This window comes from Agelaius tricolor, unplaced genomic scaffold (assembly GCF_023055355.1).
Source record: "Agelaius tricolor isolate 1412-34295 unplaced genomic scaffold, bAgeTri1.0.p SCAF_10, whole genome shotgun sequence".
Taxonomy (NCBI): domain Eukaryota; kingdom Metazoa; phylum Chordata; class Aves; order Passeriformes; family Icteridae; genus Agelaius; species Agelaius tricolor.
This window is the reverse complement of record NW_027269270.1, coordinates 31,278,870-31,296,384: the sequence shown is the minus strand read 5'-3', so window position 1 is coordinate 31,296,384 and position 17,515 is coordinate 31,278,870. Positions and strand designations below refer to the sequence as shown.

The 17,515-nt window shown below is 34.1% G+C and overlaps 1 protein-coding gene across 5 annotated transcripts in view; it reads left to right on the top strand.

The window, feature by feature from the left end:
* Positions 1 to 17,515, top strand: part of LRP1B (LDL receptor related protein 1B) — a 637,687-nt gene that overhangs the window by 494,801 nt on the left and 125,371 nt on the right. For all 5 annotated transcript variants that reach the window (XM_071435460.1, XM_071435459.1, XM_071435457.1 and 2 more), the window contains 3 exons: positions 3,021 to 3,392; positions 14,051 to 14,240; positions 16,137 to 16,341. In XM_071435460.1, the coding sequence (XP_071291561.1) occupies positions 3,021 to 3,392; positions 14,051 to 14,240; positions 16,137 to 16,341 (767 nt within the window). The remainder of the gene's footprint in view (positions 1 to 3,020; positions 3,393 to 14,050; positions 14,241 to 16,136; positions 16,342 to 17,515) is intronic.

Sequence of the window (17,515 nt, the reverse complement as noted above, 5' to 3'; positions counted from 1 at the left end):
TAAAGCATACCAAAAATTAAGTAAGCAATGATTTTACCACCACTTTTTACTCTTGAAGTATTTTTTTTAAAACTAAAATTAATGTACTAAAGAAAAACATATAGTACAAATCCTAATAAAATTTATCAGAGTGTTTCAAAAAGAAAACCTAAAACCAAAACACTTCCTATCATTCCAGGTTTGATGGTTTTTGTTTTGTTTTTCTTAAAAGACAGTCAGGATTGAGAGACCTTGAGCTATGCTTTACAGGGTAGTAATTTCAGGAGTTTCAGATTTCTATTGGAAATCAAACCAGATGTTCTTATTAAAAATTCCCATCCTCTGTGTCTCAATATTTATTTGCTGACATGACATTACTCGGTTTGAGTCTCTTTTTTTTCCCTTTTTTTTTTTTTTTTTTTTGCTCCTTCTGTGGAAAGAGACCTTGTAAATAATCAGATTTCCTTTTTATTCAATTAGGTTAGCCAACTCAAGAGACAAAAGTTGTTATAGACTCTCTGTGATTTATGGTACTGATGGTTAAACTTTATTCTCTACTACCTGACTAAGAATATTCTTGCTATTTAACCATCTTTTTACTTCTAAAATTCTGGTTTTGACAAGACCTTGAAAAACTTGCTTTACTGAGAAACATTTGTTAGATGTCTACCAAAAATTATGATGATTTCCTCAGAAAAAACTGCTACTGGGTAATCCAGACAAAATTTTCTAGAAATATACTCAAAAGAGAGGAAAAAAATAATGTTAACACCATTATATATAAAGTTTTAAATACAAACATAATTGCAGTGTTAGTAGTACTCAAAATTTCCTTTAATTTCAGCATTTTATATCCAGAGATTGTGTCTTCTACTTAAATCTCTCCAAATAATTGCATTATATATGACATGTTAAATAAATCTGCATTTTGAAAGAGAACATATTTACAAATTATTAAAATGCTTTAAAAAATTAAATCTTTTAAGAAAAATCATTTGTAAATATATATGCATAATAATTTTAGTATGGATTTCTGCATGCAATTTCAGAGCATCATACTTTGTGGATAAGAATAAATCCACACCAAAATCCATTTCCTTTAACTAGGCTAGAAATTGTTAATGTCTCCTGGCTTGGAAGGGCTTTATATTATAGAATTAGGAAAATAGAACAGTGGGATAAAACAATGCTTCTTTATGTGTATTTTTTATTGATGGATTTATAGACTTGATCACATAAGGAACAGGAGAAATGGATAGAAATTTCTCCTGTTTCTAAGGATAGAAATTTCTAAGGATAGAAATCTACTGATGCTAGTTTGAAAAACATACCTGAATGATTTTTTAATACATTTTTCAAATTTTACTAGGGTACAAATGGTTAATGTCATTGGGAGGGGATGTCAGTGAGCCAGAAGGACAAAAGGGAAAAAACAGGTGAAAAATGTTTTTGGAATGTTTTTCTATCTCACGCTATTTTATATATATATATATAATTTTTTAAGTTTATTGAACTAGAAGTAGTTAAGTGTTTAAAAAAACCCAATGTAATTAAATAGTTTCCTGACTTTTGTTATTCAAACAACCCCCCAAGCAAAAAAAAACCCAACAAAAAAAATAAACCAAAAAAAGCCCAACACCCCAATGAGCTATGCTGATTATGATTGATGCTTTTTTTTCAAACATCTTTTTTACCCTTTCTGATGAATCTGTCCTGCAGTGGGATTTGCAAATATTCCCGTCCTTCAGTGCAATTTTACAGGTGTGCAAGGATATGTCCTGACTGCCCTGGCTTCAGAACTGGCCATTTTTAAAGATGTTTACAGCTGGTGAACCATGGAAGCATTGAAGTTTTCCAAGAGATTTTAGAAACTTGAGGATCTATTTCATATATATTTTTTTTTCTTCTTGACCTCTCATCCTTCCAAACAGATATTAACTTTTCTAGCCTAATAAAGCTCTTAAAGTATCTTTTAAGCAAATGGAATGTAAAAACGTCTATACCTGAATCTCCACATGTTTTACGTAACTCCAGAGGACTAGCTCAAGGAATTTTTCCTCGGAGAACAAAATTAAATATTTCTTCTTTAAAGAACAAGTTACTCATCTCATTTGCCATGATTTTTTTCTTAAAAGGATTTTCAGCTTGGAATGTATCAGTTAAAGAATTCAATCAACACTTTCAGACACTACATCTTCCCAACAATTACAGTTTTGTACCTCAAAACATTCTATTAAAATGTTTTATTCACCTTCATTATGTGGAAAATTTTCAGAAATGGGAAAATTACTATATTAAAAAAGCTGAGTTGTTAGGTGGAAAAGGCTGTCAGAAACAGAAACTGAATTATCTCAACTAGCTATAATAGTAATTCAGAGATAGTCCAAAATAAAAAAGACAAATAGCTCCCAATTATTGATGATTATAGTTCTTTTAAATATAACCTGTAACAATTGTAGTTTCTAATTTGACAGTGATTCCTTAATGGTGTGCAATTGTCGGGGTGTAGGTTTTTGAAGTCAGCTTTTGAATTAAATTAGAGCAAAATGTTGGGAAATATCTTCATTAAAAACAGGGAACTGGATTCACACAGTTTTTTACCAGTCAATACATGCATATTTAACTTGGTAGAAAATACCTTAAAGCAGTGCTATATTCTGATTGTAGCTAAATTTGACTTTCTGCCAGTAACAGGTGTTAAAAAAAAATTAAAGCGCAAAGGATTTGAAACATTTTCAAAGTCTTCAGCTGGTTTTGGAGGAATAACCCATTTTATCTTTTTCTATTCATAAAATATGTGCTGTTGTGAATTGAAAAGGACATTAATTGTATTTGGTCATTGATTGTATTCTTTAAAATTATCTTTTGGTGTGGTTAAAGTTGCATTATTTGCTCTTTTGGCCCTTTGTTTTCCTTGTGAACATAGCCCAAATACTTTTTTAAGGGGAGAATTCCCAGAATACATAAAGAATCATTTCTGTTTAAGTTAACTAAGTGTATTTTTATTTATAAAAGACAGGATTTATTATGCTTTTTCCCAGGTACCAACGTCTGTGCTAAGAACAACGGCGGATGCCACCAGCTCTGCCTTTACCGCGGCAACGCGCGGAGAACTTGTGCCTGCGCTCACGGGTACCTGGCAGAGGATGGGATCAGCTGCCTCAGGCACGAGGGCTACCTGCTCTACTCGGGAAGGACAATATTAAAAAGCATCCACCTTTCAGATGAGACCAACCTGAATTCTCCAGTGAGGCCCTACGAAAACCCAGAGTACTTCAAAAATGTGATAGCGCTGGCCTTCGACTACAGCCTGAAGGGAAGGGGCACCAATCGCATCTTCTTCAGTGATGCCCACTATGGAAACATCCAAGTTATTAAAGACAACTGGGCTGGCAGAAAAGTGATAATTGAAAGTAAGTAAAAAAAAAAAAACAAAACAAACCCATATTTCCCAAAATGCCTGTTGAGGCGGTCACGACATAAAGCAGAGGCTACAAGCAGTCTCAGTTGGCAACACTTTATTATTGAACATGGCTGACTTTTATACACTTTCTAATTGTTTATGCTTTTTCTATCTTTACTACTGGCCACAATAAATCAACATAATACTATTGGTGAGAAGTTATAGTGACTTAATTAACTTTTTAAAAATGCTTCGTCTAGCTGCAAAGTTCTTTTATCTTTCTTCTCTCAGTCTCTTTGGTTACAGCTTTGGAGAGAGCTTTTTATCAGTTTCTTCTTACTTCTCAGCTTTTTCTTGCTCCTTTAGCTAACAGGCCTTCTGTTAGCCCCTTCCACACCTGTTTTATTTCAATAAACTTTGAGTGAAAAGTTGGTGATCACTTGGCTTTATAGAGTATAAAAGTCAATGAAATTTTACCATAATTAATTCTTACATTCTATCTTATCCCTGTAAGATATATTTAAACATTAACCACTTCAAAATAGTTTGTTTTAAAATGGGCTTATGAGGTATGATGCATATTACTAGAAAACAGAAGTGATGGTGGCAATGCTTAATTTATTTTACTGTGATTTCATGAGCTTTACTGTTGAAACAAAACCTCACTGTGCATTGCCTGGATATGAAACCATTTGGTTGTTTATTTTCTAGTTAGTGAGGGTGAATTCTATGTTGTAGCCATTTCCCAGTATAAAATATTAAGACCTTGGTCAGTGAATTTAGTTGATTCACCCTTCTTGAAGTTAAGCCCAAGACAGGCATTTGTGCTCATTGATAATCAGAGGCAAATTCCAACCTACAGAACTATTTGGTTTTATTAAAGCTTTGCTTAGCAATATACTTATTCACTCTTCATGTTTATTATGCCTTCATTAACCACAGTAGTAGGAGAAATTTCATTAAATGTAACCTGTTTCTAGCCTTTGAAACTTGAAGCTTGGCACTGTTATCAAGAAATTTCTGCCAGCATCATCACCAAAGTCTTCAGAATTAGACAAACCATATTTTACATCTGAGGTCTCAATAAAATCTCAATATCTGGTAATAAATTATCAACCAAGTCTGATACAACTGTAATACGAGGTGTATGTAGGAAGGTACCAGGTTTGTCATGGGAAAATCTGAATTTGAGGAAAATCTGAATGTGAATGCATAAGGAATACACCCTTAATGCTGAACATCCACAAATCTGTATGACTAAAGTGTTGATTGTAAAAATTTCTGGTATCTTTCATTTCTGTTCTACTTAGTTTTTTTCTAAAATATGCAACAAACCACATTCATCTGTAGTTACTTATCAGATGAAGATACTTAATTTGTATGCTCTCTTTTCCTTTTTCGATACTTTCTGGTTTATTTGAGGGCTACAATTTCAGTAATTGTTTTCTAAAATGTCCTTTGTTCTATGTAGCATTTGTTCCTTAAGATGTGGACAAACCATTTTGTGATTTTATATGATCCTAGGTGTTGAGCTTTTTTTCCCATTGATTTCCTATGTGTGGATATCTTAGAGGAATTTATGACATTTATATTGAGATATGTTGAAGATAAACTAAGCAATGTTGTCAGGATGTTCCCACTACTCCCAGAAAAGCACCCAGGGATTCAGAGTTGAACTTAGCTGGAGGAGAGACAGAAATGTGCAGTGATGATGTTGGAAGCACAGTTTTAACTCTTGTTTTATAAGAGATAAAAGTATTATATGAAAAGTCACTGGAATTTTCAACGTTTAAAACAGACAAAGAGGAGAAATAAATACTGGTGAAGCACTAATGCAGATAGAAATTGGTTTTTAAAAGAACAATAAAGTATTCCTCATTAGTTCATAATAGGATGCTCTACAAGAGCTAAAGACATTCCATAAAGCATAGCTGGGAATTATAGCTTTAAGAAATTGTAAGGGAGTGTTTCTACTTGTAGCTTAATATGCCAGATTTCATTTTTCATTAGCAGAGTCAGCACTCTGAATAATTGAATGTCAGATGAAATTTTGTGTCCTTGTAAAAGCCTTCACTGTACATACTTGGAATGTACACATGAACTATGGCATTTTGTAGAAATGCTTCTTTGTAAGTGAGAAGGGACAAAACATGCATGAATATATTTATTGCTCTCTTTCATGTGTTTTAAACTCCTTCAGTTTATGGTGAGTAATTCTTTTTCAGCTGGTATTTTTGTAGCCTTCCATCCCACAGTCTGCACATGATTGTTTCTCTCACTGTAAACAGCAGGCAGTCCATGAAGCTGCTTGATATAGTGGAGGTATTTGTTCAACCTCCAACTATAAGGAGAAAATCAGTGGTAAGATTGGTTGACACCAGTAATTCCATCCACTGGAAGACGAAAAATTCTAAAATTTTCTTATTTCCACATTAAGAATCTGTGATCTAGAAATTATTAAATGGAATCCTGCTGAGAGATTTTAGTAATAATATTTCACTTGAGTATTGAAAAATTATGTATTTGATGTTGAATTTTGTTTTTTTTCCTCAAAAATTATTAGAATGCATCTGTAGGAAGTTTTGCTTTATTAGGAAGAGATTCAAAACCACATTGGAAATACCTAGTGTGGCTATATCAGTTCCACACTCTTTTTCTGCTTCATTAAGTTGAAATCTAAAAATCATGAAAACCTTTACTCAGTAATTGACTTTAATAGAGAAAATAGGGTATGATACATCCAAGAAACTGTTGTCCCATATTTTTATTCCCTGAATGTAAATCTCCTCATAAAGGATCTATTTTTAGATGGATCTCTCCCTCCCTGAAATCAGATGTGCCACTCAAATCTAACAGATCCGTGAACTTTTCTGCACACTAAAACCACTTAAGACTCATAGAGCTCTTTGTAAAACAGGTTTCCAGCTCACTAAAAACAGATTTACAACTCATGAGCAACCCATTATCTAACATGTTTTTAGCTCACTGAGAACAGATTTACTACCCAGAAACAACCCATTATCTAACATGTTTCCAGTTCACTGAAAACAGATTTACAACCCATACGAAAGCTATTATCTAACATAGTTCCGACTCACTGAATATTGATTTAGAATTCATAAACAAGCCATTATCTGACAAATTTTCACCTCACTGAACAGATTTGCAACTCATAAACAACCCATTAGCTAACACGTTTTCGGCTCAGGGAAAGTAGATTTACAGCGTATAAACAACTTTATCTAACTTGTTCCGGTTCACTAAAAACAGATTCCAAACTCACCAAGATTCCTGTACCTGGTGGGGTCCTGTCTTCAGCAGGAAGAAACAATGACAACAACAACAATAAAGCAGTCCAGGATGTGCACAGTGCCATGCCCTAACGCTTTCATTATTGGTTCAATAGAAGGGGTTTTCTGAGGGGATTCTTTCATGTCTCTAAACTCTGTCAATCAGCAGTGGCTTTCTCCTTTTTTTTTTTTTCCTTAACTAACTTTATCAGGTTAATCTTTCTTATTCCCACTTTTTAGAAACAAGAACCTTGTTCTTGTCTGTGATTTCCCATAAAAGGTCTTTTGGTCGATCTAAGTTGTTTCAAAACTTATGTTTATACCAAGCAGCTTTTTTAGAAATTAAAGTTTCAATTTCTAGTTCATTAGTTGTTTTATTTATTTATTTTTTAAATTTATTTATCATAGGAAGAAGTTTGAAATAATATATTCACTAACCAAAGCGTATCTAGAAAAGCAGTGCAGTGTTCCAATGGGTTTACACAGTGGTACAACAGTAGACAGAAGACCAACGAGCAAGTTAAAAATTACAGAAAAAAGGTGGAGGCAAGGAAAAACAAAAAAATCAAATGAGAAAGAGGGAAAAGTATTAAGATGAGATACACTCAGTGAGCTGTTTATTCTCCTGCCTGTGTAAACCATGGCACTGAGACATTTTGCCAGTGTAGTGTCTTTCACAGCACAAAAAGGAAATGTTTTGTGAAAAAAATGTTCCTGTTTTGAACCTGAGGCGCTCATGCCTAAGGAACGCAAAAATCTTTTCACTGCTAACGTAAAGTGTCAGATCCTGTGATTTATTTTAAGGCTTTTTACAGTCTGAATCTTTTAAAGATGTTCCAATGTGTGCTGCTATTCTTCCCAACTAAATGGGTCCAATTTAACTGTCAAAAAGGCATTTATGTTCCCATTTCTCTTACAGAGCATTACATTTTGTACATTGTATGAGATCCCTTTAGTTTTGGAACTTTCTTCTCCAGAAAAGAACTTTTTAATCTGTTAAAAATAAATACTTGAATATTGCCATTTTTCATTTCATAAATGAATGGAATTCATGATAACTGTGTGTGCTGGAATAGAGGTCCAGTGATTTTTCACTTTTTAAAGGAGGGAAAGTGACAGGCTTTTGATAAGTCTGGGATACTTAAATAATAAAACATAATATTTATTATTACAATGCCAACATTGTTAGAGGAAAACAAAGTGTCTTGTCTGGTTTATCAATGCAATTTTTTTAATGTACGTTGCTGCATTAGAGAATGCAGATTCTCTATTCTGATATTAGAGAATATTCTCTATTCTGATATTAGAGAATCAGTCAATCACTGAGTGTTTTGGTTGGAAGGGACCTTTAGATCATCTTGTTCCAAGACACTGCCAGGGCAGGGATATCTTCTGCTAGGCTAAGATCAGTGGGTAACATCTATGAGTTGCTGTTATAGGTGGATGAAGTTTACTAATTTTATATTAAATATTTTTAATTTTTTTTTTAGAAATGTGCATTCCTACGCTTTTCATGCTTAGTTTAGGTGTTCATGGTGTGAAACTCTGAAATATATTCATGATGGGAGCTGACTCACACTGATCTTTTAGTTTGGTATGACCTGAGCATTCCCAAACTCTTTACTGGGGAAAAGTGTTCCTGCCTATTGCACTTGAGATTGTTCATGAAGAATAAACAATGTTTGTGACTTATTCAACTCTAAGCATTACCCTTAAATTTATATTGATGTATGTATTTGCTATTTTTTTTCCCAGCAGATGTGATTTAGTTGCATAAAATGTAAAACTGTGTTTGGTGGATTGTCAGGAAAAAGCTGCAGAGGAACATCCCTTTAATTTAATTGGGCTTTTTCTAAAGGGTAATGTTATCTAGCAAATATTATTAGATCATGAGGCTTTACTAGGCTATTCTGTCATTAATGCCTCAAATAGCTCTTTTTCAACAGCAGCAATAAAAGTGTATGATTATACACATTTATTAGAAAGCTTATTAGGATTGTTGTGATATTGCTCTGAAGGTGGTAAGGGTGAAGAGTTTTGGGTTTTTTTAGAGTGCACATGTAATGCATAAAAAGATAATGTGAGCTCCTATAATTAGGAAAACATTTCTTCCATGAAAATTGTTGAGATTTTTAATAATCTAGTAAAACACTTCCATCTTTATGTGTTAGCTTTCCATTCCAGATCTCTTTCTGCCTGTAAAACTTCTTTTATATGGATACGTTTAACTACATTGAAGTTATGATATCATAACTAGTAATGATTTGTTGAAACATCCTTGGAGAGTTCCAGTTATACAAAATACTATTGCCTTCCTAAATTGTTGAGTTCCCTGCATTTTCTTAAGTTTTTGTAGTCCTTTGCTACATTATTCCTGCTGGCCCTAAGACAATCCCTAAATTTATTAAAGGAGTAAGTTATATCTCAGATAACAAAGCACAGAGTCCTGCAGGTTTGCATCTCTCTTGTGATGTTCCTTGGTAAATAAACAGGGAACATTTGTGGAAGGACTATATCCATTATCTGGAAAAAATAATTGGAGGTAGGTATAGATTTTGTCAAAAAGCTGTTAATGGTTTTGGCAGACACCAAGTGTTTTGTTAGATATGATATTTCACTATTACACTTTCCACAAAAAAAAAAAAAAAAAACAAACAACTAACCAACCAAAAAAAAAAAAACCCAACAAAAAGAGCGAGTGATTTTTCTGCTTTTAGAATAGTCTTATATTTCTTTATATCATTCCCAACAAATGGTCATTCTTTCCAATATTGTCTCAGGAAGTTTGAGTGGTAAGGTTGCATCCCTGGAGATATTTGTAGTGTCTTTAACTTAAGCTACTTGTTACCTTGAAGAACCCAAAGCCTTTGTTCCTGTTGTCTTATTGCATTTAAAAAGATTTTATGTGGGATAGCTTATAGCATGGGTTTATTTTTTCAAGACAGAGAAAAATGATACAGATATTTGCTCATTGTTGGTATAATCTTAGCAGAATTTTCACCTGCTCTGAAACTAAATTATATTCTAAGGCTAAATAGAATGATGTCATGATTGGTTACTGCAGTTTATTATAAACATAGTTCTGTCCTAGAACTATTGTTTGGCAAAAGGTTTTCGGGTACTCGAGGAGCAAAGTGAGGGTGGGAATTATGTGAAGTTCTGATGGTGCAGTCAGTGAGAGATGTGAAAATAAACACTTTGCTTCAGGTGCTCGTGAGGCTTTGCTTTCAGCCCAGATCAAACTCTGGCCACCTGTTACCTGTCACCAGAATCCTACACAAACAGAGTGACAGAAACCACAGCCCCCTCCTGTGACCAGCCTGCTGGAACCATCCACAGGCTGAATCCTGAAAGGGAAATTGCAAAACTGAGCCAGAGAATGAATACTGATCGTCAAAGCCGTGGCCAATGTTCTGATAGCAAAGTGCTGTTTATGCTCAATTTTATTTATTACTTTGATGGCTTTTCAGTGTTAAAAAAATGATGATGTTGACAGTTGCTCTTGCTTTACATCATTGTTAAAGAAAAGGAGTTGGTTGAAATGGGAAATTAAAGGAACAAGGTAATTGAAGTGGTGCAACTGGAAAAGTTTTGACTGTAAACTTTCTAGATGGTTTCAAAACAGGAGATAAGAGGTAAAAATCTAGAAAATGGAGAACTAGCGTGTGTATATATATATATGTATATATATAAAACCAAACTGAACTATTATTGCATAATGTAAACTTTGCCCTTTAGTATTTTTATTTTCTGGCTGCATTACTAAGGGAGCATATTCTGAGTTCTTCAGTTATTGATTTGTTGCTTGCCTGTTCCCTGAGAAAGTCAGCTGAAGATCAGCATGGCAATATTTATAGGCTGCATCTCATCTGTGGAATGCAATCCATCTTCGTTAACTTCAGTAAAAGTGATAGATAGCATTTGGCAACATAATGATGTGATCACTCTGGCATTGCCTTTGTAAATCATAGGCTGTTGCATTCTCTTGTGTAGATATTTAATCAGTTATACACCCCATTACTGATTTAATTCAGAACGTCAGTGGCAGGTGAATAATGTGAGTATTTGTATATTAATATCATATTGTATTAATGTTCTTTTCATTTAAGTATGCTATTCATGTGAAAATCATAAACTGTTGCTTCATGGCTAGAATAAATTTAATCAGTGCTGTAGGCATCTAATGCCATCAGTGTTTTAATTCAATATGTCAGCGAAACAAATGGGATTCTTTTCATTTCCAGTTTCTTTATGCTTTACCAATTCAGAATATTACATGATGCTGCAGAAATATGAAGCTTAGACTAAACAAATTGCTAATTTTCAACCTTGGGACTAAATCCCCCAACTGTAGCACCAGCGAGGATGAGTACATATTTCTGATGTATTTTCTAGTAACTGAGTATGTAATGATAAATTAAATTTAAGGAAAAAGTGCTCTAGAATATTCTTTAAAGGCGTATGAAATAAGTAAATATAAATCATATCTATGCAAATCAGTAATGATATAACACTGCTCAGGAATCTTCTCCAGTGTCCTGTCCTTAGAAATATAAAGTTGCTGAAATGTTTTAAGGAACAGCCTAAAGCCTAGAGAGTGTTTTCTAAGATAAAACTGTCCTTGGTCACTGTTTTATCACTGATAAAAAGATTTACAGGAATTTGGAGAGTCATCAGCAACTAAGCAAACAAACAAGAAAACAAAAACAAAAAGAAAAACAAACAAAAACCCCCAAAAAACCAAAAACCAGACAAATTGAATCTAGAAACATATAAATAAGAAAAAAGTGCTCTGCTGCCATATCCAGCTCACACCACATGCTAGCAAGAACGAAGTTATTTGTGTTATCCTTTGTATGAATTTATCTAAAAGTTGTATCACTCTCTAAATCATTGCCCTTGACTTTAAAACCACCTTATTTATAGTTTTCTAAAGCTATTAAATGAGTCCCTTCTATATCGGTTGAGTTGTCAATTCCATAAGTACAGAACATGATAAAAATAAAAGTTTATTAGCAAATATAAACTGTGTGCCTGGTGTAAATCCTTCAGAATGAATGCTTTTGGTGGAGTTAAGAAAATGCATTTGGTGTGTGTTTGCAGCACTTGGTTTTCTTTTTAATTTTTTTCTCCTTGTCTTGTAGCAATTTAATTTCTGTGATTTTTTTTTTTGAAACAGCTTTTTTTTACTCTGAGTTTTTCTATTTCAGTTATGTATCAAATAATTTATATGGCAATGGTTTTTTTGCAAAACTGCATATTTTAGATAATTGATTAACACATTTTTCCTCTGTGTGCTAAATGTTTGCTTTTCTCCATACATGGCATAACCTCCCATGTAGCTGTTGCCTAAAAATTTAGAAATTACCATTTTATAAACAGTAACTTGAAATGAAACCTTCCTCTACCACCATTCACAGGCCTAAACATGGAACTGCAGTATGATGTAAGAAGGGGAACTTTGCTTTCTGATACCCCTGGGAAAATTGAGTTTCCCTCTTTAGTACAGGAATTACTCAAACAGCAAATCTGGTATTGAAGAGTACTTTCATCCCTGTGGTTGTGTTTGAGTTGATCACATCTCACTGTGACAGGAAGACCATCAATATTTTTTGTCTGCTACAGAAAAGTTTTGGACTATGTTCTGTAATCAGTTTGCTCTCAAATTTCTTGACAGATTCAGACAGGAAACAAAGCTAAAAAATGGATAGAAATTCAAGAGGTTACACCAGGAAGATGATTTTTTTTATTTTTTCTGTCATCTTAAAAATGAAGAGTAATAAATGGTTTTATGGTTTGTTCCTTACAAATGAAGTGTAGAATTGGTCAGAAAATGTCAATATCTCTGTCATTTTTTAATAGAAGCATAGAATATCTGAGTTTGAAGGGACCCATTAGGACCATTGAGACCAAGCTGTGATTCCACACAGGGAAACTTAGTAGTTAAATCATATATCTAAGAAGATTTGTTTTAGTTTGGGGAATTGTATGTAGTTTTGAATTTGGATTCAGTGTATAAATTTAATGGAAATCTCTCTTACGATATTTGAGAACTGATTATCTTTGAATTTCAGTTGGTGATTTCTAAAACCTTCACTTTATTTCAATATTTTGAGTTCCCTGTAGGTGAGTTGAAGGCACATGAGGTTTGTTTCATAAATTCTGCTTCATAAGTGGGCAAACTATTTTTTACATATATTCATCTCCCTGTTAGAAGTGTCATCTCATTTATTTTTTCTGTTGTTTCTTCTTGAATACAAATTGTTGTTACTTCTCCACAGGTATCTCACAAAATGTGACATCAGAAGATGGTCAAATGCATTAACAAGAAAAATACAAAAAACTGATACATCATTATTGGCCTCATAGTTTTGATTTATGTGCCTCAAAATTTTGATTCAGTGTTTGCTTTTTCAAAGTGATCAACCAAAAAGCCAAAAAGTTGGGACTTTTTGTTCTGTATATATGAATTGCATATTTTCAGCAATCTGGATGTAAATTGTAATAGCCAACATGATATAATCCTAATGATATTTCTAGATTTTTGCCTTCTGTAGCTCATTAATAAACTACATGAACCTTCTGGTCTAAAAATATTTGTTTCTAGCAAAATAAGTGAAGTTATCAACATACATATTTCTGTAGTAATTCACAAATAGTGGTAGAAAATAATTATTCCTATTTCTCACAGTTTGTCACTTTTATATATTGGGATTAAATACAATTTATCTTTCCAGGACATTAAATTTATGTTTTAGCTGCTTATTAATATCCTTTTTTTCCTAGCTCACAGTTTTTTGTGTTGAATGAATGAGTGTGGTGTCATGGCTTATTAAAATTATATATTGATGCTGAGACCTTCAGAGCTGGTATTCTTTCAGTAATTTTCAGGTGTTTAGCAAAGGCCAATCCAGTTGTTAACAACAGGGTACTCTGATCCCTATTAGTATAATATGTCAGTGCTACAAAATACATTGAGAGATGGTGCTAAACAATACAAAGTGCCAAGACCTGGTTTAAATGGTATTTGAAAATGAGACAAAATAATTGTTGTCTGGGATAGATGTTTGTTATTTCTAAAGTGTTATCTGGGGACACTGTAGTGGTATACAGTTAATATATAATACCAGTTTAATGCTTGTTAGAATTGATAAATATAGTAAAGTGTTATTAACAGTGGTCTTGCCCTCTATGTTGTTTTAATTTAAATTTATTGAAATTATAAGATTTTTACAATAGAAATAAACAGAAGAAATTATAAAAATTATAATGAGCTGAAATAACCGAACCCTGCGGGTCTGCAGGATCAGCTCTGAGGACAAACAAAACCATCCCATTGGCTGGAGTTTGATTTGCCATCTGTAACTGTATCTTGCAGATGTTGGGTCCGTGGAGGGCCTGGCTTATCACAGAGCTTGGGACACTCTGTACTGGACCAGCTCCACCACGTCCTCCATCACCAGGCACAGCGTGGACCAGCGGCGCCGCGGGGCGTTCAACCGCGAGGCCGTCATCACCATGGCTGAGGACGACCATCCCCACGTGCTGGCCCTGGATGAATGCCAAAAGTAGGTGTTACATCTCTCCTGCAAGTCCTAATTCTTGCCTGGTGGCAAGCAGCACTCCTTTCTTTCAGTCAGCCAATGTTGCTGAACCCTACGGAGGTTGATTAGATTTCTCTGTTTAGGAGGCAAATGTTAACATGTTTTATTGCTGATATCTTTTGTTGTCTTGCTCTTATAAAGAAGTTGCAGAATTAAGATTCAATATTTCATATGTTTTTGCGCTTCAGATCAAATAATCGTTGCATTTTCATGGAATGTAAAAAAAAAAAATCAAGCTGCTTTTCTTAAGAGTGAGCTAAATGCAAATTACTGAGTGGTCGTTTTCTCAGACATGTCACAGATGCCTCAGGTTTTAGCTTTTATATTTTTCAGATTCTGTGCTGCTTTAATGTGTACTTCTGAGTTTCATATTAGGGGATGGTGAGCTCTCTGCACAGAGTAGGGAGACAAAACAATTCCTTCTCTAGCTGGGGACCAAGGACAAATGATCCAAATCTCAGGCCCAAGAGCACAAACAATATGGGCTGAAGAGAGAAAAACAAGCAGGGTGGGACCTCATGGTCTAAAGCTGTAATTGGACAATTAACTCCAATATTCAAATGGAGCAGAACTTATAAAAGTGAGAGACATGACTGCTCAGACATTTTGTGACCATTTTTGTTCATCTTGGGTGTAGCCCTGGCTGGGCCCTTGTGCTGTCCAAGGTGGATCCATGGAGGCCTTTTAATAAATCCCTACTTTATTCTTCAGCTCTGTCTAGTCTCTGTTCTAGGTCAGCCTTCACAAGGCATCATCCCTCTTACCGCTTAAGTTTAAAAAAGATCCAAAATTAATTTAAGCACTTACAAAAAGAAGTCTGAATTTCTTGTGTGCAACATAGTGGCCCATGTGTTTATCACAGAAATCAGTGTTGTATAAAAGTATGTATCAATGGAAAAAATCCTGCAAAAAAGTTTAACTTAGTTCCTTACTTCCACTCTCAAAAATACTGTGTTAGTGAGAGGATTTTTATTTTTACTTCAGTGCCTTACACATTTGAGATACATTAATTTTTCTCTGTTGATTCTAGGAGAAAGGCAACCTGCTTTTTCTGCTTCTTGTAACTGTCTCTGTCTCTTGGGGAAGTTGGGGAACATTTCTGCTGTATAAAATTTTATTTTTAACTTGTGTTAGCTGAATGTACAAAGCTGCATGAGTATTGGAGCATATTTGCACGTGTGACTTCATGTCCTGTTAATGCAAGTCAAGAGTTTATGCTTCACTGTAAAATACAATTACCAAAGTACCACCAATAAACCCCAAAGGTCTGATGGAGATTGCAATGAGAGGAGGGGCAGGTTCTGTCAGTCCATGGGTTAGAATTCCATCAGCAGCCCGGTCCATAACATTTGCTGTTGTTGTTAATAGCAACAAGGGCCTGACTGAGCCTCCTGTAGAGCACATTAAGGTCCTTTTCTTCCCATTATCAACTCTCTGCACACCAGTGCTTGGGTCTGTATTAGAGCTCTAACATGGGAGAAGCTGCAGATTAATTTCACTGTTAAATATTACTAATACACACATTAACTGAATTAAGTTTATATCATTACACAGCTTGTGCCTCTCTCTAATGGTAAATTACTACAGAGACAAGATCAGGATTGAACAGATCTGTAAGAGAAAAGAATTGTACTCCTATGCAAATTAATGAACTACATAACTGCTATAATTTATAAATATAATTTATTTATAGGCTGTTGCATTTTCTTATTCACTATTGATTACCACAATTATTTATAGAGGCCATTCAAAGTTGTTCATGAACACATTTATTTTTTTTTTCTCTGTTGCTCATTTTGTAGAGAATTAAATTATAAAATGTATCTTATGGTTTTGTTTGTTATTTTGATTTTAATACAGCTTAATGTTTTGGACTAACTGGAATGAGCAGCTCCCAAGCATCATGAGATCCACCCTGTCAGGCAAAAATGCCCAGGTTATCATTAGCACTGATATTCTGACACCAAATGGACTCACCATTGATCACAGGGCAGAGAAACTTTACTTTTCAGATGGCAGCTTGGGGAAAATTGAGAGGTGTGAATACGATGGATCACAAAGATATGTAAGTAAAACATATATTCTGTGCATTCCCATTGTATGTTTGTTTGCATTCATTACTATCTTCAAAGTGAAATTGTTACAGCAAGATTAATAATTTCCTAATTTTCTCCTAGTATTAGTTGTATATTAGGCTTTAAACTCTATTGAAATACAAATAATGCTTTGTTTGCCCAGAATTTCTTTTGTGTAATGCTTATGTGTTGCTCAAATCCTATTTCTAATAATTTCTAACTATACATTTTCAGATATTGAACTGCTCTCCATTAGTCTTTCATCATAATATATTTTGGTCCTTGAACACTCCTTTAGCTTCAGCTCAAGCAGATCTCTTACTAGGACTGTGCTGAAGGCAGCTGATCTGTGCTTGTGGTTTTGTTACATCTTTAGCACTACATTTCTTGTATTTCATGAAATCTTCATTTCAGGGACTTTGTAACTCCCAAAGTTCAGGATATAATGAATGAAGGGCATGTTCTGGCTTGTATTCAATTCCCAGCTTTGCAAGAGTGAACATCATCTCACTTTGATAAGTATTAACTTTTTAAAAGTGCTTCATATGCAATATATGAACTTTGAAATATTTTTTTTTCATCTTAAATGAAAACTACGTGGCTTTTTGGAATCTTATCCAGTTGTTCCCCATGCTATTTTTAGACAATTTTTTTTTCAGCATAAAATAGGAGAGCCAAGCTTGTAAGAGCAGAACTGAAGTACAATCAGCATGGATAGGCGTGTGCTTTCCCTTTTTGTTTTCCTTCTATAAAAATTGACCACAGCTCACTAATGCTTTCAGATGCAGTAACTGTATCAAAAACTTGGCAAACCAACCAAGTGGGTTCTGAAGTTTTCAGTCTCTGACTATATACTTACTAACACAAAACAGAAGTACAAGGTAATTAGTTAAGTACAAGGTAAATAGTAGGTTGTGATTAAATAGTTTAACTTCATCTTTACATAAGGTAGAACAAAATAAGATGTGAAGTAGGACATGATGCCACTTCGTTACAGAAACCATTACTAAAATACTACTTTTTAAAGCAGGTCCTTGGCTGTCACTTTGCAGCAGCAAGAAGAAAAGGATCATTGAGTTTTCTCAGCGATTGAACATTGAAACTTCCAATTTTTCTGAGTACCTTGCTTCTTGGTTTGGCTTTCTGACAATTTATCTCTTTTTC